A 26,840-nucleotide genomic window follows, 5' to 3' on the forward strand; every position below is an offset into this window, starting at 1 on the left:
GGGAGGTAAATATTAAGTGGTGTAGTGCATACCACTACATAAAATAGCAAGGGCGCACGCAATGATATTTTACAAGTTTCTGTTTGTTCTGTCTGGTAAATCGTTATGATCGTTAATTAAACTACTTTGTTCTAGACATTGTTTGACAACAAATTCTGGGAATTTTAGGGAATGTTATCGTGAGCCATTATTTCTTTGCCCTTTCCCCAATCACCCCTAGACGCTCACCGTCCTTCTTAAAGCCAAGCAGGTCACAAAGAAATATAAATACACCAACGCCACCCGAATATAAAGTAAAAAACAAAACCAATATTTCAAGACCCAAAAGTTGATGTTGAGTAAAATGTAGACCTACCTTATAAGGACGAACGTATGTGCGGACTTGATCTTGCAAAATTAATATTTCTTCTAAAAATGTGAATGTTTATCTGAGCAAAACTTGATATATTTCGTCTCAGTTTACTTGTAAGTAGTATGGCCTTCCTAAGTACTGTCGGAAATAGAACAAAATATATTTTTTTCAGATTTATATGCACAATCTATACTATGTAAAAGTGTCAGTTATCTGCTAGATATAGTCCAAAGTGACTTATTTGGAACAGATCATGGCTTTGTGCAAATTAGTGTGCGGTGATTTTGTATTACAAATGACACTTTTTGAAATGCCCATTTGAAATCAGACTTAGATGCATTATAAAGGATAGATGGCGTAAACAATAATATTTTTAATTCTGAAACTATTAAGGATCTGGCTACCATGGAGTGTCACTACTACTATGAAAACGAACAGGCAGGAGGGTCGTGTCAAAAGATAAAAAGGATTGGTGTCGCAGACAGTGTTTGTGGTCGGGAGATATCAACTTAGTTGCGATAACCATTCAGGGGAATTAGTAAGTGAGTGAGGTTAGTTTTACGCCGCACTCAGCAATATTCCAGCTATATTGTGACGGTCTGTACATAATGGAGTCTGGACCAGACAATCCAGTGATCAACAACATGAGCATCGGTCTGCGCAATTGGGAACCGATGACATGTGTCAACCAAGTCAGCGAGTCTGACCACCCTAGTTGCCTCTTATGACAAGCATATTTGCCTTTTGTGGCAAGCATGGGTTGCTGAAGGCATATTCTACTCTTCACGGGTCTCCAGGGGAATTAAAGTGGAGAAGTAACAATTTACACATAATATCCAGTCCTGCCGATGTTCGGGTGATCGTGTCACCTACAGAAACCTACTACCATATTTTGTTCTAAACCGTCCATACTGTGTAAAGGTACTGATTACAGTATTGTATTGTATTGTATTGTATTGTATTGTATTGTATTGTATTGTATTGTAAAACAAGTTCGTAACGTTGAAAAGATATTGTCATGAGTTCAACAAATGGTGAAACTGTAAAAATTGGTGAATTCTTAACAAAACTTTACATCAAAACGCAGCTGTTCACGTGCATCATATTTGCACATGCGTTTCAGCAAATTTGATGCATAGTGTTTGCAGTTGGTTCCCCCAGACAGTGGAGGAATTAATCTCCGATGTAAAGATGTATATCTACATAACACATAGTGAGTGATTTAGTGAGTCTAAACTTTAAATGGGTAGTATACAAGGTTCATTAAGCCTTTCAGTGGGTATGATACTATTCACATATCTCAACATAAACGTTTTGAACGAAAGACATTTTAGATGTTAATCCAGATATGAGACAAATTCAACACACAAGAAATCGCACAGAATATCTTCGACATGACCCTTTGTGTCGGGAGGTAGCACGTGCAATTCATGCCACGTGCGTCAATGTTCTGCCGTCATACCTCGCTGAGCGACCTTACTCTCATCTATAGTCTGATATATTGCTTTCAGCAACCACTCGTATATTTCTAGGGTTTGGCCCATTTTACGAGTAAACTTGCTTTTTCTGAATATCCTTTTACGCGTCCTATTGACCGTCAACGTCCAGTTAGCCCAATGTGTTTTGTTAAGACACATGCTATGTGTAACTGTGTAACTTTTAGGGATACAAGACCCGTGAAGGTCCCGGGGTAGAATAGGCCTTCAGCAACTCATGCTTGCCATAAAAGGCGACTCAGCTTGGCGTAAGAGGCGACTTACGGGATCGGGTGGTCTGACTCGCTGACTTGGTTGACACATGTCATCGGTTCCCAATTGCGCAGATCGATGCTCATGTTGTTGATCACTGGATTGTCTGGTCCAGACTCGATTATTTACAGACCGCCGCCATATAGGTGGAATATTGCTGAGTGCGGCGTAAAACTAAACTCACTCACTCACTCACTTAGGGATACAACCCCACTATTTCTATTTCCGAGGGTATTTCAGTCGTCCGCTGTCAGATCGTTTTTGTTTATAATTCATTGGTAATTGTTAGTCTTCATGAGAATATATAATTTTGAAGTGTTTTATCAGGTGCAATTCCAGTCCTGGGTAAGATTGTATGGCCTACACTAAACTACCTGACGTTTGGGGTTATTTTTACACTTGATCTGTGTTAAGTTGTCTTAAGTGTTTGATCTATAATCAGGGAAAGTGTGTTATTTTATTAGGTCAGTTCTACCTTGAAATCATGTTCAATAAACAGAGGCTGACATCCATAGTGTTTTGTTTTAGACTTGAAAACTAACTTCTGTATGCCTTCCAAGAACCTGATCATCATGTTGTTCAGGAAGTTGACCTTTAACCTGCCATGCTGCTTTGTTGCTACTGTAGCTGTCTATAAGCATTGTGTATTGGCCTTCTGGTGCAGTCCTACTCGTATCCCAGTTGTGTGGGGTCATGCTCAAGCTGGTTTTCACCAGACTGTCTGGTCCAGACCTGATTATTTACAGACCACGGCCATATAGCTGTAATATTGCTGAGTGCAGCAATAAACAAAAATCAGCCAACCAATCAACTGACCTAGCGGTACAGCCTGGCCTGTATTAATACATGTACAAGAAGCTAACAGATAACTTGAGTTGACTGAGTATTAATTCCAAGTGTCTACCATGAACAAATGAGCATGGTGACAGTCAGTGTGTCCGGGTAAGCTAATGTCGGAGTGATGCAGATGTTGAACTTGGTGGCGACATAAACAGCCACATGTATGGTACAGACACACCAGGAATCAAACTCATCAGAGATTTTGTATTCTTACTCAACATCACAACTTTCTGACAGGAGACACAAACATGAGAAATCAACAAATACAGAATACATTGGTTATATATAAATTTATTTTCAGGTTGTAAAATATATATCGTAACAATACTTTTATACAAAAAACAACAAATCACCATATTTCCTATTTCCCAGTTCACATCCACCAAGTCAGTCATCAGCGTATACTATACAGAATAACATAAGATCATGCACCCATCTCACCATATAGCATTCATCTGTCAACCAGTCTGGATAATGTAACATCTCTATGTGATCACGAGGTCTAGATGCAGCAAGCAATGACCCAGTATAAGGTCTTGTTTGATTCAGTTCACATCCCAAATCACCAGCATAACAAAAACATTACATAAATATGTATAACAACCAGTAATTATTCTTCTTTCTCTTCTAAGACGACAGTAAACCCAGAGATGTCAACCCTGACACTTCACATTGGGAAGAGTTAATGAACCCTGGGTCTCTCTCATCCACTGAGTAATGAGTAGTTTATAGCACGGCTCTGGTCAGCATAGAATGTCCTATGTCACCGGTAAATCAACAATTTGCTCTGCTTACTTAAAACTTTATACAAGAGAAAAAGACAAAATCTAGGTTGAGTATGGAAAGAATAAAATCATATATTCTTGCTCTAAACTGTGACTATTTATGCACCTAGTTTTGGACTGGGGGCTGTAAATCCCATCTTCTGTGGTGTACTGATTATTTGTTGGAGTGCTGAGAATGCAGTCTGGAACAGGTCTCAGTATATAGCACTCGCCAGCTATTCACTGCACTGTTAACATAAAGTAAAACATCAGGCCCCTTCTTTACCCTCGATCACAACATAACGAAACAACCATTGGCACAAAAAATAGTATGTTTCTGGTTAAACTTCAACACATGATGCTTCACTGAGTGCAACAATATGCTTGTATGCTCATTAGGACCTAAGACTAGTGTACTGAAATATTTTTATTTTTTTTGTTGGGCTGAGTCCCATCCGGGACTAAGAAAATGTAATCCCAGATATAACATACATTGCATTTGAGCACTTTCTAAATGGCATATGTATTCGTAGCTTTCGACCATGGGACCTGTGTGAATTTACACTTATGAGAGAGGTTACACAAAAACTGCAGTATAGACTACCTGTCATCTGACTACCATTTCAGTGGCAGCCACAGTGGCTGATAGTATCAGACTGATGACTCTGAGAGTGTGGGTCTGAGTCCCAGATTGGAAGTACTAGAATCTGTACTTGCACTGTGTATTCATAACAATTCCAGTGTTCTGAAGAATTCACAGCACGTTGATACACAGATAAGTCTGGCAGTACAGATAGTGTGACAACTCTTAATGGTTTCCTGGTTTCTTGTAACTGTCCAAGAACACCACCTTTATATCATGCAACAATATCAGTATTCCTCATATGCTTAAGGATTCTGAACCATTGTTGGTAAAACAGATGGGCAATTTTTCTGCAGTTAATGAGTAAGAGAAGCAACAAATGTGTAACTGAATTTGGATATAGTTAACATTTCCTTCCAGAAACTATTTCCAAAATGTCTGCCCTACCCACCATTGTTGTATCACTACATGGACAGTGAGGCTGATATTCAATGTCCATCAGTGTCCATCCACGACAGTGAAAATGAATAGCATCCATACTGGATTCTTCTTGTAAGAATACTGTGTAAATACTGTGTGTACTGACAGGTCGTCTAGAGTTGAGCTGCAGTAGTACCGCCATCTTCAGGAACCCTGTCTGTAATCCACCTGCTCAGCATCTGGATCTCTCTAATGTTCATCTGATGGTCGAGTCCCTCGATGCCATGGAACTCCCCTTTCACCCCCAGCTCCTTCAGCCGGTTCCATGTGCTCTCCCCCCACTTGTAGTCCACTAAGGGGTCTTCCTTTCCATGGCATTGAAACAGGGGAGGTAAATGTGATGCATCTTTCTGTAAGGCCTACAGAAGAGAAACAGGCCATCAGGCATGACTAGCTGAATCCCAGACATATTTTCCATTGTTTAGAATATCTCCTATCCATACCCAGAAACATTTGCAAACATAGTTTCATGTTGTGCCCATTTCAACATGTTCAATGACTAACATGTCTATTTCAGCTATAACATCATTCATTAAAGGTCACATGCAACGTAAAACACAACTTTGCAGATTCTGGTACCTTTTGGTATGCAATTACTGAAACGAATAATAAAAAATGCCAATTCAATCTATAAAGTTGAAAAAAAAAACGCGATGAAAAAAAGCCCGCGAAATCGGAGTTCAAACGTTTCACTAAATTCCCCCCAGCGCTGGGGGGAAAACTGGTTTCAACAGCTGTGCTGCGCTGCGTCCATAACGCATGCTCAGTGAATAGATTCGCGGAGCTTGAAACAGTATGCATACTGAGGTCGTGAGCAGTAGTCTAATCTTGGTTGTGTACACAAACAAGTAAATAATCTGCTCGTTACGTAAAAAAAACATGTTGATTGTGGTGAGCAGTATCTGTCACAGAGAAAGCTCAGTGTCTGGTTTATTCACACCTATATGTCTGCCTGCCTGTCTGCTAAAGACAACATGCAATACACAGCTTCAGTCATTGACCACGTGCAATTTGAACTTAACACCTATCAGACTATACGACATAAAGAAAATAAGCTGATTGTTGACTCGTGCACCCGAGTCCCGTGTCTGCCACATTATGTAATTAGGCACGTGTGATACACATGACATGTTTTTATGTCTGTGGGTTGCAAACAAACTACATCCATTTTTTTCGGATGACTGGATCTGACGGAAACTGGTGCAAACTCTTGTCAGTTTCAAGTCCTGCCTTGTACTTGGACGAATGACAGATTCCAGCCGCGCAGTAGTTTACTATCTCTACTGACATGATTTTTTTATTGGATGGAGCGCAAATTCAGAGAATATGTATTTTCCAAACCCAACATCTCTATATACATTCTTCATGGATAACAACTTCTTTTAGTGTATATGATTTTGTTTGACAATTGTATATGAATCCATACTGAAACGACGGATCAAATACACTAAAAGAAGTTGTTATCCATAAAGAATTTTGCTTTCTGGTGACTGGCTATACTTCTAAAATGCCCATCAAACAGATCATCTTTCTGTACACACAATGAAACCTAGCATATCAGCAAATGAAACAGCCAATCGGAAGCCGTCGTTTCACTTGAGTGCATATCCACCCGCTATGGCTGGGTTCGGTCTCCCGAGGGCTTCGTTTCGGGGGAAGTAAGCCCAAGTACAAAATATTGCACTTTTGAATCGCGATTGTACGCTTATAATTGTGTTTATCTGGTTTTTTTAAAAGGAGCAGTGTATATTATATGTCATGAATAAGTGATATATGTGTTTTAATTATGTTTGATTTTTTGGTTGCATGTGACCTTTAAGAATCATTCTTCCAATTCAACAACTATGTGATAAATGTGACATATGTTATATCTGAGATTACATTTTCATAGTAAAGTACAGATTCTAGGACTTTTGTTGGGTTGAGTCCCATCTGGGATTCAAACCTACACCCTCAGAGACAGGCACCTACTTGCCAGCACACTAAGTCAGACACCTGCTCAGCCACTGAAGGTTCCAGATGGTTAGGCATCTGACTTTGTGTGCTGATGAAGGGACACTTGACTGTAACATGTGTTACATTTAATCACTTTCTAAATGGCATTGTATATTCATATGTCAAAGATTTAAAAGAATTGTAGACTGGGCTTTATAAGTACATCTATCTGCCATCATGGAGATGGCCACTCTCTGTTCATTATCTCCTTCTGTGTAGCTTATAGTTATATACTAGCTAACTCATGACAGGCTACCATGGGTGATGTAGATCAATGTCAAGCTCTCATTCAGAAGACATTGTGAGGTTGCTAATTTGAAGATCACGAGTGAGTCAAGTACTGTGCAGCCTTGTAAGTGATAACAGACATCAAAATCTGTCTATGGCATTGGCCACTGTAAAGAGAAAATAATCTTTGCAAAAGTCACTTTTGACACTATGTTCATAGCTTATAGAAAAAGAGCTTAATATTTCTGAACTTGTGCCTTTGTAATATTGTAGGAAACCATGTTTCCAAACTTTGTAAAATAAATGTTTGACTTTTCAAGCCTCAGATCTGTTCTACTTCCAATTTCAGCTTCAACATCTGTCAGTTCCTATCAAATAATTCATGAGTGCTTCTTTGTCTTAGTACATTACACAGTTATTTTACAGTTTGCCTTGATAAACAAATAACAAATCTTGAATAGTCTGATATATTCAGAACTTTACCTTGTACACAGATGACTCTGTCTGCAGGAAGCTGGAGAGGTTGAAGACTCCGGCCACATCTCTGTGGAACCGGTAACCAAGGTGAAGAGACAAACAACCTCCATTGGAAAATCCACCTGGAAACATTATAGACATGTGTTTTAACTCCTGGACTAGACGTTAAATTATACTACAAGACAAAGAAATGTAAGATGACAATGATAAAGTGTTTTTACCTCTTATGTAAAACCGTAAAACCGATGATGATGGAAATTATTGGTTGTGTGATAACTACTTTAACAGCCTAGCATCATCAGCGGGGCACGAACATTGCATCAGTACACAGTGGTATTACATGACAGTATGCATGTCATAGTGTATATATCACTGTCATAATGTCCGAGGAGTGCATTACAAGGGCAGATAATTTAACACTTTCAGCAGACAACTTCTCCAAACATGAGCAAATAAACCGACACTTTCAGTAAACAACCACTCAAAACAAGGGCAGATAATGTGGCACTTTCAGTAAACAATCACTGCAGTCTAGTGCAATAATATAGAACCAACAACTTCTTTTAGTCATGAGAGTAGATAATGGAAAAATTTCAATATGCAACCTTCACAAACAAAGAAGGATAATGTGACTCCTAAAGTAAACAACCACTGCAAACAAAAAAGACAAGCGTGTTGTTGTCCATGGTACAATTATAAATATGCCTTACCCAGTAGGATTCTGTGTTTGGGAATTCCTGCCTGAACCTCTGCATCAATAAGGTGTGATATCTCATGACATATTTCATGCACTGAATCGTGTTCAGCAACGTCGGGAGACACTGCCAGCCGATCAAACCACATGAACATAGGTGATCCTCCCATGTAGCTGCAGCGTCTTAAACACAACATTATATAAACATAGCTTCCACATACACTCTCCTAACAACATCCTTAGCCTTTGATCATGTTAATACTCCGCTCTCAGTCTGCGTTAAAATTACAGACTTGTTGACTAGTAGTTGCCTGTGTTTATTCAAATGTTTATTCAGATATTGTACTGACACAGTAAAAGTAACAGCTGTATTGAGAAGATAGTACAAATGGTTTAGTAGATCTGTTGTAAATGCTCAACTTGTCATCATGGTTACCTCATTGGCGCTGTTGGGAAGACTGTTCTGATGTGGGGGAAGTTGAACTGTCCTCCACACAGAGACCCCAGCCATTCTTCAATACCTCTCCCTGTGTCACCTACAGAGGACAGGTTTCAGTTAGGATGATGACGACATTAACACTGTACAATATGGGTGTAATTCTCTATAAAAACTATTTTCCATACAATTTTACCATACTGATAACAATATAATAATGTTGATGGCTGATACTGAGTATTACAAATGATCTTTTCAGTAGTTACAACTACCGGAATTCATAGATACACAGTAAATCATGTGCCAGAAATACACTTTTTTATGGGCAGATGTCAAATCTGCCATGTGTTGATGAGCAAGAACTACAACCACCACAGATCAATTGTTTGGGATAGGGTGAAAACTGATCACCTCCAGCATGTCCACCAATACTTAATTCCTTCATATTAAAATAAATTTTGACAGACGGACGGACGGATGGACAGACAGACAGTGTTCATTTTCCTAAGGCCATAGTCCTATACAACATACATAAGAATTTGGGTATAGATTTATGCATGCATAATAGTAATTACATTGAAACATATTATTTATGCGGAGTTAATTTCATTGCATTAAAACTTTACTCAGATATTTTCTGATTTGTTTATGGCCTTAATGTTTTCCATAGACATTAGGTTCATGATCTTGTTCAGAGTAGGTAGATGTTAGGTGTTAACAGGAAAGCAGAGTTATACTTCTTGGCTGTACTTGTCACAAACCATGATTATACGATATTCATCCTCAGGGAGAGATATACTGTGAGAGTAACAATAGGTGTACAATCTTTCTTCACCTTGGGTACTGGATCGTCGCCCATTTTCTATGGCTAGTCTAAAGTTGTTGCATCTAAATCTTATGATGGTTATTTTAGTATAATGGTATTTAAAGTGAAAGCAGAAATTTTCAACATTTACTAGTGACCTGTATTGAGAGTAACAGTTGCATTTGGAAGATTCTGATGGAGATATGTGCCAGTTCATAAATTCAAAGTGGACTCAGTACCATCACAACAGTGAAAATAGGCCCTGCAGCAACCTGACACACTGCCAAGGACCAAAACAGAAAGTGACAAAAAACATAAATATAAACAAAATTACATGGAAACAATAGTTAATCACATCAATATGATAATATACTATTGCTTGTTACCATGGTTACAGTTTTGATCACAGTGACAGTGCCAGTGAATATTTCTATCAATCTAGTGAGTGAAACTGTGGTTGCAAGGTCTTTTTATACCTCAGTGAACAATAGTGTTAGCATATGAATCTTATCTCAGACTGGAGGTAATCAAGTTTCAGACTATCAGACTATTAACATATAGTACTTAAACAGAACAGAGAATAGTCATGTCTAGGTGATATTCCAGCCATATTACATAAGTGCTGAGGATAGGATATGGTGTAATCTACCCTAGCCCAGTAACACAACTAACCCTTAGGATTGAACAGACACAAAATTTTAGAACAAGAATGTGAGTACCAGCCAATCATAACTGCAGGAAACTGCATCTGTGTCATCAAAGGATCTACAAACCAATTAGCTATCAATATATACCATAGAAGACAGGTGATCATCAACATGACCATGATTTATGTGTGATCAGCATTCTAGAAATTGGAGAGTCAATAATCTCCATAAGCATACAACTGTTTACTGCACTGAGAGAAGTTTCAGTGTTGATTCTTACACCATTTTCAAGATAAAAGTAATTTCAACAAAGAATCGGGAAGTATATACATGTAGTGTGTTGCGACAAACATCAGATTAACATTTGCAACAGGATGTATTTGAAGTGAAAGTGTTTTGTAACTGGATGTGGCCATTTGGGAAGTAAGAACAACAAAAACCACAGGTGATGAATCTGGAGCAATAGTTCTGAAAACAGGCTGAGAGGTTTGAAACTCATTTATTGTCGCAGGCTGGTGGTATGTTAATCAAAGGTTTGTGCTGACAGATATTGATGGCCTCCATATTTTTTTTCTTTTCAAGACATGCTGACTTTTGTTTTTCAATTTTGCCGACTTGATTAGATGACTGGGTAATATTTGCTGGTCTGAGAAGGCTGGTTTGCTGTCTGCCAGCCGTTGTGACTTTACGCTCTTTGGAGATGATATCTACGAAACGAAGTTTCACTTACATAGGACTCACCACAGTCACATTTATTCTGTCATTAATAATGACCATTTTAGGACTCCTAGGTTGGGTAACACCTAGTTCATATGAATAAACTCGTGTTGCAGCCAAGCAACCTTGGTATAGTGCGAAGTCATCTAGTTATATGCTGGACTAGATAACACCGAACCTACGGGGAGCATTCTACTGTGACACGCCCCAAGCGAGGGAGCGAACACGTTCTTTAGTTACATAATATGTCTCACCAGAACCGTGGAAAAAGATTATGGATGCAGTGCATTTTAATCCAGTGTGCGAGACGATTCTTGGCTTAAACTTCTGAATTACGGGCGCCGCCATGTTTTCCCATCATACACGGAAGTTGGCAGTGCGCGTGTTCTGTCAAGCTCGATGTTGACTTCACCCGTTGTGAGTGAAATGATGTTTTGACTGGTTTCATGATAAACCCTGAAGTATATGTACCCTGATGAGTCCCGTTAGCTGATATTTATGGAAGGTATGTTGAAAATCAGTGTTGTTTTTGTGATTGACTCTAGTCTGTACTTGTTCAGACATAAAAACAAACTGGTGGTCTTCCCGCCTGATAACGCTGTTGCTCACCCGATGAAATACTTAGAATGTGAAGACTTCACATGTAACCACTTGTGCATATGCATCTTACTAACAATTTGAAAATGATATTTTGGCTTTTCATTCTTGTTATGCCATAGTTTGTTGTGGTTTTATATATTAATATGAATTTCCGGTATAGCAACCGCCATATTGAATTGTGTGTCTATGGTTACTGTAAACTATCAGGCTATAAGTAGGTCAACTCGTAAAATGGCACATTTTGAGAATGATTCCCTCATTTTGAAAAATTCCTTACAGTTAGACATTGATTAGACTTTGGCTTATCTGATATGTAACATAAAATTTTGTTTTTCGTTAAAAAGGGGCAAAGGAAATGCACATTTTTGTTATAAGTTAGCTCTGAATAATAATAGACCAGAGACATACCCAGACCTTATTTTACAACTTTTTACCGACTGGACAATTTTCCATGAAGCCATGGTTCAGTTTGGTATGACAAGAGCAACTCTTTGTCAGAAACAATAACAGATGGAAATGTTGCAAAGAACCTGTACGTAATTTATGTTGACGTTTTGAATTTTTTAGACATTGATTTCATCAAAGATACATATTTTCTGAGTAACTAGAAACTTTGGACACCCCATGAAACTTCTAGTGTGTTTGTAGTCTTTAAATGATAATTATTAGGATTATTCAATTGATCAGTTTTGATCAATCAGTTGCCCAAATATCATTATTGAAGTTTGAAGATATTTTCCACATAAGAGATAACATGTAATGTTCAAATACTCAACAAAAATGTTGGACAGTCATTTTCATGTTTCAGGCCCCCCTAAGTAATTGAAGGAATTACAGCAAATTTGAAGGAATTGCATCTCAAATGTAAACAAACACAGCCCACTCGATAAACAATTACAGCCATATCGGCAATTTAGCGGTAATAACAGAAACACATTGGCCATATCAGAAGCAATGTCGGTAATACTTGAAACACGCTCGGCCGTCTTCAGAGATTTTTCGGCTCACTTCCGTGATTTGTGGGTTGGGAGTGGAAACTCACGCAGCAAAACATGGCGTTGTTCGAAGAAGCCCCCGTCTCGGTGGGTTTTGTTTTTAGTTCCTACTATTACATTTTTATACTTATCCATCTTTGACCACCCATGTTGAATGCGTTTAGGTATGAGGTGTCACTGCAGTAGAGTGTCACAAATCATGCAACTGGAGGTTGTTTACATCTGAACCTCCAGGGGCATGACTTGTGACACTCTTCTGCAGTGACAGTCTTTTCCTAAAAAAATAAGCTATAGCTCCAACAACACCTCATACCTAAACACATTTAACATGGGTGGTCAAAGATGGATAAGTATAAAAATGAAATAGCAGGAACTAAAAACAAAACCCACAGAGACGGGGGCTTCTTCGAGCGACGCCATGTTTTGCTGCGTGAGTTTCCACTCCCGACCGACAAATCATGGAAGTGAGCCGAAAAATCTCTGAAGACGGCCAAGCGTGTTTCAAGTATTACCGACATTGCTTCCGATATGGCCGATGTGTTTCTGTTATTACTGCTAAATTGCCGATATGGCTGTAATTGTTTCGCGAGTGGGCTGCATTTGTTTACATTTGAGATGCAATTCCTTCAAATTTGCTGTAATTCCTTAAGGGGGCCTGTGTTTGTCAAGTTCATGTCTGCCAGTTATGGCAAGGCTGCCAACTAAATGACTACAGTCATCTGAGTTATATTTGCATTGTAAGCAAGATTTGAAATTCTTTTTCACTTATCCTACAAAATTTCCTGCTTCAGAGAATCAGAGCTGAATCTACCTAATGTGTAGAAATGGTTGGAAGTGTGATGATCATATATCTCAGCATCGATAATTGTGATACTTTATCGAACTATAAATATATCAATATTTTTTTTGTCTTGATATGTATTGTTGACCTCAAAATTGTTGATTATCACTAGAAATTGACGGTTAAGTCGAAATTTTCACTGTTACTTGATATCAAAATATACATTTCTAAAAAAAATAACTAAAGATAGCATATCATGATGTGCATCGAATTGTATTGTATCTTTCCAAGATATCGCGATGCATATTGTATTGTGTTTTTTCTGTATCGTCACACCTGTAGTAATGGTATTAAAGGTAAAAGTCCACATCATTGTTTCACAGGTTCTTCTTGGATTTATCGGAAATATCAAACCCTACCTATATAGATGTTCCTATGCTACCATTATGAAGCAGTCACTACAACTAAGCATGCTTCTCAAAGTAGATTACAAATTCATATATCTGTGTTCTTCATGGAAATTGGTAAATATTTGCCAAATTATTGTTCGGTTGTGTCACTCCTCAGATAAGTCAGTATTTATGTATGTGATGAATGTATTATGTGTATGTATATTTACAGACTGAATGTATATATCACCATATTAGTAGAACCGTATTATTTGACCTTCAGTTCAGTACACTGTAATGGTATCCAAAGTTCGGTATTTTCACTTTTCGTACCATCATTTTTAAGACCTTTTTACACCTTTTCTAAAATGCCTAGAAGAATCATTTTGTCCAAGTTTGTGCATGCCTAGATGGCCACCATTTTCCAGGACGTAAGTTTGGAATTGCCTTGAATCACACTCTGGCACAGTGATGACTTAGCATGGTAGAAGAGTGGCCTTGAATGTCATTAACTTAGATCTACAAGTCAGTGAGACATCACTACCTGGTTTCCTTTTTCAGTTCTTTCAAATAAAAACATTTGTCCAATGGAGATGTACTTTCTGTAGCTGTATACGTTATGTAAACAAATCATTTGCATCAAAGACATATTGTTACAAATCGTAGGTATAAAATTCCCACTGAGTTTATCCAAATACGACTGGTAGAATACATTAGGCTTTAGAATTAATGTTCTGATGCATAAAACGCTAATTTCCTAATTTAGTTTGAACACAGAATTTACTCAGAACATTACGTTGTGAGGTAAAGTTTGTCAGTGTGACATGGCAAAAACTTCATTTGTTCTCAGTAAATGTATCTTAGAATCTTCAAATTAGTATTGCAACAATTCCAAATTTATACATGTCTGAGATTTCAGATTTGAATTATTGTCCAACAGATAAGTTCATTGGAATTAAGATCAAATGAGTTGTAAGCAACAATAATTTATTCATATTGAAATAACAAAACAGTATTCTTGATATACGTCATATTACATGGTGATATGTTTCAACAACTGGCCAGATATGAATGTGACAATTTGACCTGTTATTTATTGACATGTGATCACTCTGCAAAATGGTTGTCAATCTGAGTATTCTCGCATGAGTTCTGGAATGGATGCTATTATGAACAATACTGATAATTGCGTGAAAGATCACTGACTATTTGCTATCCAATTTTTATGTGTTATGTTAATTTCTTTAATTTCTTTAATTTAATTTAAATAATGACAGTTTTGTTCATTCAAAATAACAAAGATTATGGTTAAGTTTTCCATGTTATAAAACAATGTAAGGCTAGTTTGACTGTTGTCAATTTTCAACATTATGATCATATCTCATATACCGAACCAAAACAGACTGAACCGAAGGCCTTGTACCACAATACATACTGTACCATGGTGGGAGTATACCGTTTCACCCCTAGTTTCAGCTGATCAATCCCCATCCCATTTAAACCCAGTCATCTTTATCCAGGACTCCTTGTTCGCCTGGTGGAGACGGTTTAGATGAGGTTGTCCCCATCCATGGTTCATGTATGCACCAGCAAATAGGCTGACACACTGTGAATGATGGCTGCCAAGGCAACAGACTCGGACACAGGGTCACTGACCCCGTCTGAACAGAGTGATGGTGAGGAAAGAAGTGAACATGACTCTGACTATGAAACAGATGAAGAGGAGGAAGATAAGAACAAAGGGTAGGTTGCTACAGACTCTCACATCTGTTTAACACTGAAGTGGTCTCAATCAGTTTCTGAAGTAATTACATTACCATTTGTATTTGTTAACTGGAGATACATTTTGACGATATATCTCCATGGCATTATCACTCTTAATAGCATATATAGGATTCAAAATTAACACTTTGAGGGAGCAAATTTGCTATTCAAGATCTTTTCTTGCTACCTGAAGAAAACACACAGTACCAACAACTTTTGTTTTTAGTGAAACTGTTGTTTTTCAATTGGTCAACATTTTCAAAGGAAAACTTCTGCTCATAAACTTACTGGTATTTTACCTTCCCCCAAAATGCTCTCTGGAGGTTTTTTCAGTCATTAAAATTGCATGTGCATAATTATAACATTATTGCTTTCGATGTTTAATAATGGACATTTGTCATATCCTGTGTAAGGATGATAGAACATTGTCTGCTAGTCCAAACACTTCTACTATAGTTCCATATGACCAAACATAGTAAAGGGATTGGGAGGGAGGAAGTAACAGCAATACAAAAGAATACTGCTACCTGCTAAGGGATTTTATTACCTATTTTTAAACCAGGTAGCAAGTTAATTTCAAACACTGATTTCTAAGATGCTTCGGTGAAAGATCAAAGGCGCTGACAATACTTTATCAGACGATAATGTGCACGTTTCGCATTACGTCACAATGTGTTGACGTCGCTTCGCCATTCCAGTCTGCCCCCTCGGAATTGAACTTTTTTGCATTATGTCTCAATGTAACCTACGTCACGATGGATGTCATTTACAATCGCCTCGTGCAGCCTCCCACAGTAAACTGCTTCGTTGCATCCCGTTTCTTGGTTTGCAGTAGCATCAAACAGCTAACATCACCAGTGGAATCATTATGTTTATGTTTTCCGAAGGATAAAATGCCTCAAAGTTCGACTCAAAACTTTACAGAGACATGGTCATGTTTGCAATGTTTACATTCCCACAATGCAATTGTGGAATGTCGCATGACTAGTCAGCTTCAGCTGAATGTACTGATCTAAACTTTCGTTGGTAGTAGAAATGAGACGATCATTTTGCCTTGTATGGTTTAAGAGGCTCACATATGTAATCAAAATTATCTAGAGAAGATATTTAACCCAAACATGAACCTTCACCAAACTGTTCATCATTTGTTTTTCTAGTAACGTTTGTCTTAACGTAAGGGGTGACACGTCAAAAGAACAGCGCGTCAGTTAGCCCTGTGCGAGGATTCTTAATTTAGGTCACAGACACCGTCGTTTGTTTTCTGCCATAGGTTAATCAAAATTAGGCTTAGAAATTATTAATTACGGCATCTTAGAAAAGAAAACAGTTCGTTCTACCACCATGTATAGTGTAATAAAGCACACTTACGCCCTGAACTATTATATCGTTAAAGCATGAGGACGCTTGCACTTTAACGATATAATAGTTCAGGACAAAAGTGTGCTTTATTACACTATACATGGTGGTAGAACGAACTGTATTTCGTAAGTATATATAAGTGTCTAGGGGATTCCTAATGTATATTTGTTGTTGTGGCTTCAGATCCGACCACTCAAATGTAGTGTGGACAGGGTTTGGGAAGAAGACTCCAGTGATTGTCTTCAAAGTTGAAGCTGTCATGCAGAAAAAGCCTGATCTGAAGACTATAGGAGGTACCATTTATTGCTAGTCCTGACATGTTGTGGTTACAACAAAAGTACGGAGCATGATAATAACATTCATCACTTTCAATGGTGTAAACACTTATACTAAACTTTCTGATGTCGGTTGAAATATGCATTCACATGACATCATTTTGTTGATGTCTTTTTTACAGTTTCTATAAGTTTGAACTCACTATAACATTACTAGAATTTATTACCAAATTAGGCACATTATTATTAAATTTATGCTTTGCCCAGGTGTTAATTACATACCTGTATCTTCACCTAGAAAATATCATTAATTCCAATGTATGTGATTGTTTACAGAGCGATATCACTTGGCATTCAAATTTGGAACAACCGAATGCAAGATTGTCCGAAACATTCTCAACTCCCATGGTTTTCATGAGGTAACAATCAGTTCTGATATTGGTATACATTTGTAGATGTATAACTGATTCAAATCTTTGTACTTATTTGTGATTACGTACAGTGTTTTTCTCTATCAGTAACTTAAAAATTTAGCAGGAGACTTTGCATGTTCACCATAGGGAGTATAAAACAGATCTTTACAATCATGCTCACACTGTATGGATAATATCATTGTTTACATGTACTGGTTCTAGACAGCAGCAGCAACCATTATTTGTCCATCACTATAATCAGTAGGTTTATGACCATCTGAACTACACTGGTACTGACTTGACATCACGTAATGGCATCCATTATCCATACAGCCAGATATGGCATTTCTTTCTACTTTTTATCCCCCGGCATGTAATGCAAGGGTATATGGTCGACACCTCGTCTGTCCATCCATCCATCTGTCCATAGTCATTTTGTTTCCGGATTTGAACCTGCACACTGAGTCAGGCACCTAATCGCCAGCACACAAAGCTCAGCCAGCCACCACACCCGCTCAGTCACCACGACTTCCAGCCACCACTGAGCAAGTTAGACGGCTGTGCTGGCGATTAGGTGCCTGACTCTGAGGGTGCGGGTTCGAATCCTGGATGGGACACAAGCAAAAAAATACTAGAATTTGTACTTTACTGAGAAAGTGAAATCCCAAATATGACCTATGTTGCATTTGACCACTTTCTATATGGCATTGTGTAATCACAAGAAATACCATATTGCCTAATTTTATCATGAAGCTTTTGGGGTTTATTTGTCTTATCTGTCGTCGCTATTGTTAGAAGTTTCGTAACATTTATTCTACATAAAAACACTTCTGGCGTATTGGGTGAATGAAGCAGGGGAGGTAACTGTAAGTATTCCATGTGGAATAATACCCTCCTGTTCCATCACTCCTTTGAACCGGAAGCTGGAAGGGGGAATGGAGGTGAAGAGCAGTCTGATCTACCACAAGTTGCACTTAAGATGTTGAATAAAAAATATTTCACATGAGTAGTTGTTCAAAGTGGCGTTGGAAATGTGAGAGCACAGCCAAGGGAAGAAATAGGTGTATACGTTTGATGGTGGCGATATTTTATTTTGACATGAAATATATTTTTCGTGCTGAAGCGAGGAAAGTATGTTGCCAACCTTTGCTTGCTTCACTCGCATGTAAGAAGATTGGTCATTTTCTCTATCCTGCACTGCCCATTTGTGCTACAGTTTGCCTGTTGTCTAATGGTGGGGTGTGCTTCATTTCCAGAGCAAAACTAAAAAAATGTTCAATATTTTTCTGCAAAACTTGGTAAATATATCAATCAGAACCTTAAGTGGTGCCTATTGCTATGACAGGATTTTGTGATTTCTTATTTTCTTGGTTTCCATGAAAGTGTTTCGGACTTAGTCTCAAAGGCAAGGGATGGACTTCGTTTCCGGAGCACAACTTGAAAACCATTTGATATCTTTCAACAGATCTTGGCAGATGTATCAGATAGATTTTGAAGTTTTTGCTGTTTACAGATATATGGCATTTATATTTTTCATGATTTCCATGGAAACAATTCAAACTTAGTCTAAAAAACATCAAGTAACTTTCAGATGATTTGTCCTTTCAAATATGTGGGGGCCGGGGGGATATGTCATCTTCTGATGACTCTTGTTATGGAAAGTCTTTCGAATCAAATGTTTGTCAAACTGAAGGATGATTGTGACAGAACATGTCTGTAATTGATGTTCCTGTTATAACTATCTCAGAGTTGCATAATCTGAAAGTCATTTGGACTTTCACTTTAGCATTGTTTAAGTGATGCTGTGATTGTTCGGGCCATTATGACCTGATGTCGTTAGATGTGTGTGTAGTAAGACAAAGATCTAACAAAGATGGCCATACTACTGTTTCTGTAACAGTGACATCCTGAATGAAGCATCATTGAATCACTACATGTTTACTGTAGAGCTCTTGTAGTTTTAACATGTTGTAGAAGAAAGTACAAGATGTCTGTGATTTCCTGCAGGTCCACCCCAACAGTGCTGACTTCAACCTTCTGTGGACCAATGCCCATCTTAAACCGTTTACACTCCGCAGCATGACTGAGTTCCAGAAGATCAACCACTTTCCCAGGTCGGTGAAGTAAACTGAGCACTGTCAAATTAAAGAGGCTTCTGATATAGGTGTTGTCATTATTCAGTGATACATTGTTCATCATCGGGGTTAGTGTGAAACTAAGGTTTCTAGGGGAAAGTGTCACTGACTTTTTATTTCAGCAGTATTAATAATGTCACTTGTAATCAGTCATATCATTTCCTCTTTGTTGTGGATGGTGGCCATAATGTTTACCTGAAGACAATAGATCATATAAAGAATTTGCTATGTAATTTCCAGATCATATGAACTGACAAGGAAAGACCGATTGTTCAAGAATGTTCAGAGAATGCAGCAGATAAAGGTGTGTAGTTGGCCATGCAACAGCATATAAACACTCTTTGTCTTTCCTCACACATAAATGTCTCTCTCTGATTGGTTGAGTGCTCTTCTGTTATATTTGATGTACCCTGCATACAAGCAAGGAATATTTTCCTTGTATCCCGCTGGGAATGACAAACACATTTGAAACACATTTGGTACTTAGTGGTGATAATTCTTTATTCAAATAACATTGAATCATGTACAATGTACGAAAATGACTGATGTCATGAATGAATAAAAGTCATTGGAAGGGAGATGACCCTAAATCTGTTTATCTTGCCTGCAAAATCTAGCAATGGCTACAAAACGATTTGTACCCATGCTTCAAACGTTTCAAAATCAAGATTGAGGTGTTGTTTTGTTTTTTTTTTGAAATAAATACATTGTTCACTGAACCCCCTTGGCCCATAGGGGTTATGTCTGTGAAGATAGTGGAACACATAAAAATCCCTTGAAGTTCCCTTCTAATTGAAGCAAATGTAAAATACACTCACCCACCTCCTGGTCACATGACCAGCCATGCTTGTCACTCTCTTCTTCCACGCCTGACGAGGACGGTTGGTGTCGCTTTAGGTCCCAACACAACAATAAACTTTTTCTTATATTTCCCTTAAACTTAATTGTGTCATATTCAGTTGTTGGATTGTATTTATTATCATGATTATTGTCATGATGTAATATTATTGTTGAGATGTATAAATTTTCATGTGTTTGGACACTACTTCCTGAGGTACAGATCATCTGATCAATGTTCAGCATCTGCTAGCCCTGCACCAAGTACATAGAGAACAACGCTACAACCTTCAGAGAGTCTACTATGCAATAACCTTCAGAGAGTCTACATTCTACACAGATATCTACAATGTCTACACTCAACATGTCAGATGCTTCTGCAAAACAACAGCTGTATGCACTGCAAAAGATGAATCTGATGGATCGCCATCTTGAGGAGGAACGAACACATCAGTCATCAGCTACAACTACAGTCGCCCTACGTGATGGTTCATAGGCAAAAGATCCGTGGGATGAAGAGGAGGCAGCATGTGCATGCTCTCGTTCATGGAAATTATCACCGTTGGATGTATCATCTTGTCACAATCTGGATGAAGCACCTTCCATCGACTCGCCAAGTGCTTGCACCCGTGGATCCCGCTGCAGCTACAAACATTCACCATCTACATCCCCCGTTCATCACTGACGCCGCCATATCTCTGCATAGATTCGTCACTACAAGGTTGGGGTGCTCACATGGACAGGGTGGTGGCAGTTGGACGAGCAGCAAACACATTCTGCATGTGAACCACCTGGAGCTGTTATCAACACAGTACGTCATTGGTCAACAGCATTGAGGAACTACTGATGGTCCACACCAACAACTCCACAGTAGTGTCCTACATATAAGAGCAAGGATTCACATGATCTCACATACTGCTACAGCTGACCTTTCAACTTTTCAACATAGTCAATGACTTGTACCTCCACATTAAGGCATGTCACATCTCAGGTCATGGCTGACACATTGTCATGCCATCTACAACCATTTCTAACAAAATGGATAGTACATCGAGAGAAGTTTTGACTTATCAGTCAGACATTCGGATCTCTGCAAATGTTTGCCACAAGGCTCAATAAGCAGATACAACGTTCATGCCGGTACCAGATCTGTTAGCATGGGCAACAGACGCTCTCAACATCTCATCTGAGAGGCTTCACTGCAATGAAGGCCACACATCCTCAAATAACGGACTACTTATGTCATGTACGACATACCAGAGGACTGAAAGGCTCTACACTCTCAACATACATGGAGGCACTTGTTATGTTATCACCATGAAAATGGAGATCAAGCTGACTAGAATATCAGAACTACTTGCCTTACTATGCTCGTTGAAGCTGGAAGACCAACAACACAGATTTAAAGCTCCAGCTTGGGATTTCAGTGTAGAACTACAACATCTCGAGAGTAATGTCTATTAGCCACTAGAACTGACATCACTTGAATTATATGTATGTTCTGTTAGAAGGGAACTTCAAGGGATTTCAAGTGCTCCACTATCTTCACACAGAGATAAGCATAATAAGCATGAGTCAGGATAAGTGTAGAATATCAATTTTATTTTGAAAATGACATATTTGTTTTTTCAGGGACATAGGCATTTCGATTTCATCCCCAACAGCTTTGTTCTTCCAGGAGAATACCAGGATTTCTGTGGTGAGGATGTGACCAATGCCTAGTTTGAACATCTTTCCTGATATCATTGATGTTATAGTAATGAATCAACATTGATGAGGGGAAATGTATTGGTTTGAGTTCAGTTTCGAATTAGTAGATACTGATAACACTTGCATCATGTATGTCCTGTGGAGTATTGAAGGTCTGTATATGACCATTGTTTTCTTGTTTCAGCTGCATTCCTTAGAGAAAAGGGTCACTGGATTGTGAAACCAGTTGCTTCCTCTAGAGGAAGGGGAGTCTTTCTCATCAACCATGTAAGTAACTAAACGCTTATTAATGACATTTGGTAAAACTTTGCTTCATCAAACACCTGTTGTTGTAGTATTTCCAGTCCCCGTTGTTGTATTCTTCATCCCTAAGATTTAGCACCCGAACATGGCTCCATTCCTTTACTGCCTTTAGCATCCCCTGGCTCTGTTGCACTAGTTCCCACCAGCTCCATTCTTGTAGCACCCCTGGTTCCATTGTTTCAGTATCCCCAGGCCCCAGTCTTGTTAGACCCACTGGCTCCATCTTTGTAGTATCCACTGGCTCCATTCTAGTAGTGCTCACTGGCTCCATTTTTGTAGCATCCACTGGCTCCATTCTAATAGTGCTCACTGGCTCCATTCCTTCAGTATCCACTGGCTCCATTCTAGTAGTGCTCTCTGGCTCCTTTCTTGTAGTATCCACTGGCTCCATTCTAGTAGCACCCAAAGGGTCAATTCTAGTATCACTCTCTGGCTCCATTCTTGTACTACAGACTTGCTCCATTCTACTAGTACTCACTGGCTCCATTCTTGTACTACCCTGGCTCCTTTCTTTTAGTATCCATTGGTTCCATTCTTGTACCCACTGACTCCATTCGAGTAGTGCTCACTCGCTCCATTTTTGTAGTGTCCACTGGCTCCATTCTAGTAGTCCTCACTGGCTCTATTCTTATAGTATCCAAAGGCTCCATTCTAGTACTACCCCTGGCTCCTTTCTTTTAGTATCCATTTGTTCCATTCTTGTACCCACTGACTCCATTCTAGTAGTGCTCGCTGGCTCTATTCTTGTAGTATCCATGGGCTCCATTCTTGTACTACCTCCTGGCTCCATTCCTGTTGTCCCCACCAGCTTCATTCTAGTAGTACATGCTGGCTCCATTCTTCTTGTAAACCCTGTAATAGTGGCACAAAGTCCTCTGCAACCTTGAATATTCTTCTCTGACAATCCAAAATAAATGGTTATTCCTACTTGATTCCAGCCAGATCAGATTCCCCTTGATGAGAACATCATCGTGTGCAAGTACTTGGGTAACCCTCTACTTGTGGATGGTAAGTACAACCGCTGAACCTGGTTGACATACACGCTGCATTGTAGGTTGGGAGTTGTCCAGGGATATATTCTCATCCGGGTGCTGGACAAGTGAACGTGCAGATACATTATAAGTATCCAATGATTACTATGTTACTTCATACATTACATGGGGCGGTAGGGTAGCCTAGTGGTTAAATCATTCACTTGTCACGTTGAAGACATGAATTCAATTTCCTACATGGATTCAATGCTTGAAGCCTGTTTCTGGTGTTCCCCCAAAATTATATTGCTCCGATATTGCTAAAAGTAGTGTAAAACTAAACTCACTCACTCATACATCACACACAAGTATATGTTCCTTATGATGAATACACTGAATGTAACAAAGTCCAGTGAATTGAAACTGCTGGCAGTATATGAGGATGATAAAGTTTGGTATGTAAGGGTGTGTGTGGCAGTGCACTACAACAATGTGGCTGCAGCCTCCAGCTTGATTGTGACATTTAGGTAGCAGCCCATAGTTGCTGCAAATCAAATCAGCAATTGCAATCAGACCTGAAATAAATGTACACAGACAGATAGTAGTAGTTATGATATGATGGTGAAACATGAAATATCCTTGGTAAACAGGCATTAATTACCCTTTTTCCTATGTGTTTCAACGAGTACGACTGCACAGTGGAGATGGAGTCAGATGCAGGCTCATCACTCTGCTGTTCATGTATGACCTGCTTTCATGTAGCACTTTGTCAGTATCACCATGGTAACCATGCTTCCTGTCGACACGTGTCCTTGTTTCCAGGGTTCAAGTTCGATGTCCGGTTGTACATCGCGGTCACTTCCTATGATCCACTGACCATTTACCTATTTGAGGAGGGACTAACAAGGTCAGTGACCCTTCATCCACTCCTTTCTTATGTTTATGTGCCGACCAGTACATGGATAGACACCATCATTGAAGTCTAGCTGGCAGATCAGTGGTGGTTTTTATCAAATGATTTGATTTGGGGAGAAATTATGTTAGCAGTAGTCATTAGTAGTCAGTAGCCTAACCTGGTTTTGTTTAAACCGCGGTCTGTATACATGATCTGTACTCAAGACAAGGTTTTAACTGTTTCCACACTTTTCTGTTGTGAGATAGTTAAAAGCAATAAATAGTCAGCAGACTGATGGTGGAGGCAGTGTGACCTGTCAGTATTTACTGTTAGTTATTATTTCAGATTTGCAACCGTGAAGTATGAGAAGAGCAACAAGCACATCCGGAACCAGTGCATGCACTTGACCAACTACAGTGTCAACAAGAAGAGCCAAGACTATGTCAGGTGAGACAACTGTCCATGGAGAACAGCAAATTGTTCACATTCTCACTGTTTGGACATTGAACTGAGAGAATCCTACAGTTTTTTCTTTATGATTATGATCCCACTTTTTTCTGTGTTTTTTAACTTATTAGCATTATTGTTCTGCAGTAGATGTCTTGTGCACACTCATGTACAAGGGCAGTTACTAACTGAGATTGTTGAATTCTTTACTGCTTTAAATAGCATTTGAGCATTGATGCTATCTTCCATGTACACGATGTGTATTTCCAAAGAGACATGCAAAGCTTGTTGTAGTTAATTGACTTGTCATTGGTCTTATGTTACCGTTCCCAAGTTGAAATGTGAGGTTTCAAAGAATTTCTGTTTTCCAGAAATGACGATCCTGATGTGGAGGACTATGGCAACAAGTGGTCTCTTGGAGCTCTACTGCGCTACTTGCGGTCCCAAGGCAGAGACACAGCAGGTGGGTCATATGGGATGTTAATGACAACATACATCTGATAGTGTGGCAAACTGAAGAACATGCATCATTTAATCATTCAGATGACAAACCAAGTGCAGATGTGATTGTATTAAGATAATTGTTTTGGAGTTAATCAGTTCATCTGGGTTAGAGCGATGTGGGTAGATTGGGACAGTTCTCTAAATGGACAGCTTTGATTGCAGCAGGTGCCTCTGTATTTCACAAATTATCTGTAACTCATACTCTGTTTTTCTAGCTCTGATGATGCGTATTGAAGATGTCATAATCAAAACAATCATCTCGGTGGAACTGCCAATTGCCACGGCCTGCAAGATGTTCATGCCACATCGGGGAAACTGTTTCGGTGAGAAGGTGTTATTGTGATGAAGATAATGAGATCAGATCAGCTGCATGCAGCAGATTTACCATGCAGTCCTAATTGAGATAGTCCACATAATGCTGTGTATAGTCACATGTCAATATTGTATTGCTGAATAATGTATCTGACTGTGCTTTTGCAGAGTTATACGGATTTGATATTCTCATTGACGACAACCTCAAACCATGGGTGCTAGAAGTCAACCTGTCGCCATCTTTAGCCTGGTCAGTAACACAGAATGGCTGTCACTAATCCTTGCGGTACATTCAGGCTATTGGTATAAACTTTGAGTTCCGGAGACACTTGTACTTAGTAGGTAGATAGCTGAATCTTGCTGCTTCATGGTATCTGTGTCCATTGCACAGTGAAGGATCACTGATTCAGTTGTTGATCACAGGTCAAATGAACCAAACATAACTTTCTGTCTCTTGATTATTTTGTAAAATGTGTTTGGCCATTGTTTTGTAATTGTATTGCCTGGTTTACAGGTAACACTTTGTGATATAAGTGGATGACATTAATTATGTGTTTTCAGTGACAGTCCACTTGATCTGAAGATTAAAGCCAACATGTTGTGTGACCTGTTCTCATTGGCGGGTGAGTTCAATAATTAGAAGATAGCTGCAAGGAAAGCAACCCAGTAACCCTGCTACAGTAGGTTGTGATTGACAGCTGGCTGTTTGCAGTAGGTTGAGATGATATAGCTGGCTGCTACCATAGGTTGGGACTGACAGGTGGCTGCTACAGTAGGTTGGGACTGACAGGTGGCTGCTACAGTTGGGACTGACAGGTGGCTGCTACTGTAGGTTGGGACTGACAGGTGGCTGCTACAGTAGGTTGGGACTGACAGGTGGCTGCTACAGTAGGTTGGGACTGACAGGTGGCTGCTACAGTAGGTTGGGACTGACAGGTGGCTGCTACAGTAGGTTGGGACTGACAGGTGGCTGCTACAGTAGGTTGGGACTGACAGGTGGCTGCTACAGTAGGTTGGGACTGACAGGTGGCTGCTACAGTTGGGACTGACAGGTGGCTGCTACTGTAGGTTGGGACTGACAGGTGGCTGCTACAGTAGGTTGGGACTGACAGGTGGCTGCTACAGTAGGTTGGGACTGACAGGTGGCTGCTACAGTAGGTTGGGACTGACAGGTGGCTGCTACAGTAGGTTGGGACTGACAGGTGGCTGCTACAGTAGGTTGGGACTGACAGGTGGCTGCTACAGTAGGTTGGGACTGACAGGTGGCTGCTACAGTAGGTTGGGACTGACAGGTGGCTGCTACCGTAGGTTGGGACTGACAGGTGGCTGCTACCGTAGGTTGGGACTGACAGGTGGCTGCTACAGTAGGTTGGGACTGACAGGT

The 26,840-nt window shown here is 39.3% G+C and overlaps 2 protein-coding genes across 4 annotated transcripts in view; one reads left to right on the forward strand and one right to left on the reverse strand.

Moving 5' to 3' along the window:
* Positions 1-3,211: 3,211 nt before the first annotated feature.
* On the reverse strand, positions 3,212-11,153 carry LOC137293977 (lysophospholipase-like protein 1). Its single transcript, XM_067824881.1, has 5 exons — positions 11,021-11,153; positions 8,598-8,697; positions 8,178-8,344; positions 7,474-7,589; positions 3,212-5,126 (listed from the first exon to the last, which is right to left on the reverse strand). Exons 1-5 carry the CDS (start codon positions 11,112-11,114, stop codon positions 4,881-4,883), a joined length of 723 nt encoding a protein of 240 aa, XP_067680982.1. The 5' UTR covers positions 11,115-11,153; the 3' UTR covers positions 3,212-4,880.
* The window catches only part of LOC137293976 (tubulin polyglutamylase TTLL5-like), a 39,647-nt gene continuing 23,939 nt past the window's right edge, over positions 11,133-26,840 (forward strand). For 2 of the 3 annotated variants that reach the window (XM_067824880.1, XM_067824879.1), the window contains exons 1-15: positions 11,133-11,271; positions 15,052-15,274; positions 16,838-16,947; positions 17,266-17,348; positions 19,350-19,456; positions 19,718-19,781; positions 21,947-22,013; positions 22,209-22,291; positions 23,266-23,335; positions 24,121-24,205; positions 24,539-24,640; positions 25,012-25,103; positions 25,360-25,467; positions 25,625-25,706; positions 26,018-26,079. In XM_067824880.1, coding sequence (XP_067680981.1) covers positions 15,144-15,274; positions 16,838-16,947; positions 17,266-17,348; positions 19,350-19,456; positions 19,718-19,781; positions 21,947-22,013; positions 22,209-22,291; positions 23,266-23,335; positions 24,121-24,205; positions 24,539-24,640; positions 25,012-25,103; positions 25,360-25,467; positions 25,625-25,706; positions 26,018-26,079 — 1,246 coding nt within the window. In that variant the 5' untranslated portion in view covers positions 11,133-11,271; positions 15,052-15,143. Of the gene's footprint in view, positions 11,272-15,051; positions 15,275-16,837; positions 16,948-17,265; positions 17,349-19,349; positions 19,457-19,717; positions 19,782-21,946; positions 22,014-22,208; positions 22,292-23,265; positions 23,336-24,120; positions 24,206-24,538; positions 24,641-25,011; positions 25,104-25,359; positions 25,468-25,624; positions 25,707-26,017; positions 26,080-26,840 lie in introns of those variants that run through there. The other variant, XM_067824878.1, reaches the window with a different exon arrangement.

Source organism: Haliotis asinina, chromosome 8, assembly GCF_037392515.1.
Source record: "Haliotis asinina isolate JCU_RB_2024 chromosome 8, JCU_Hal_asi_v2, whole genome shotgun sequence".
Lineage (NCBI taxonomy): Eukaryota > Metazoa > Mollusca > Gastropoda > Lepetellida > Haliotidae > Haliotis > Haliotis asinina.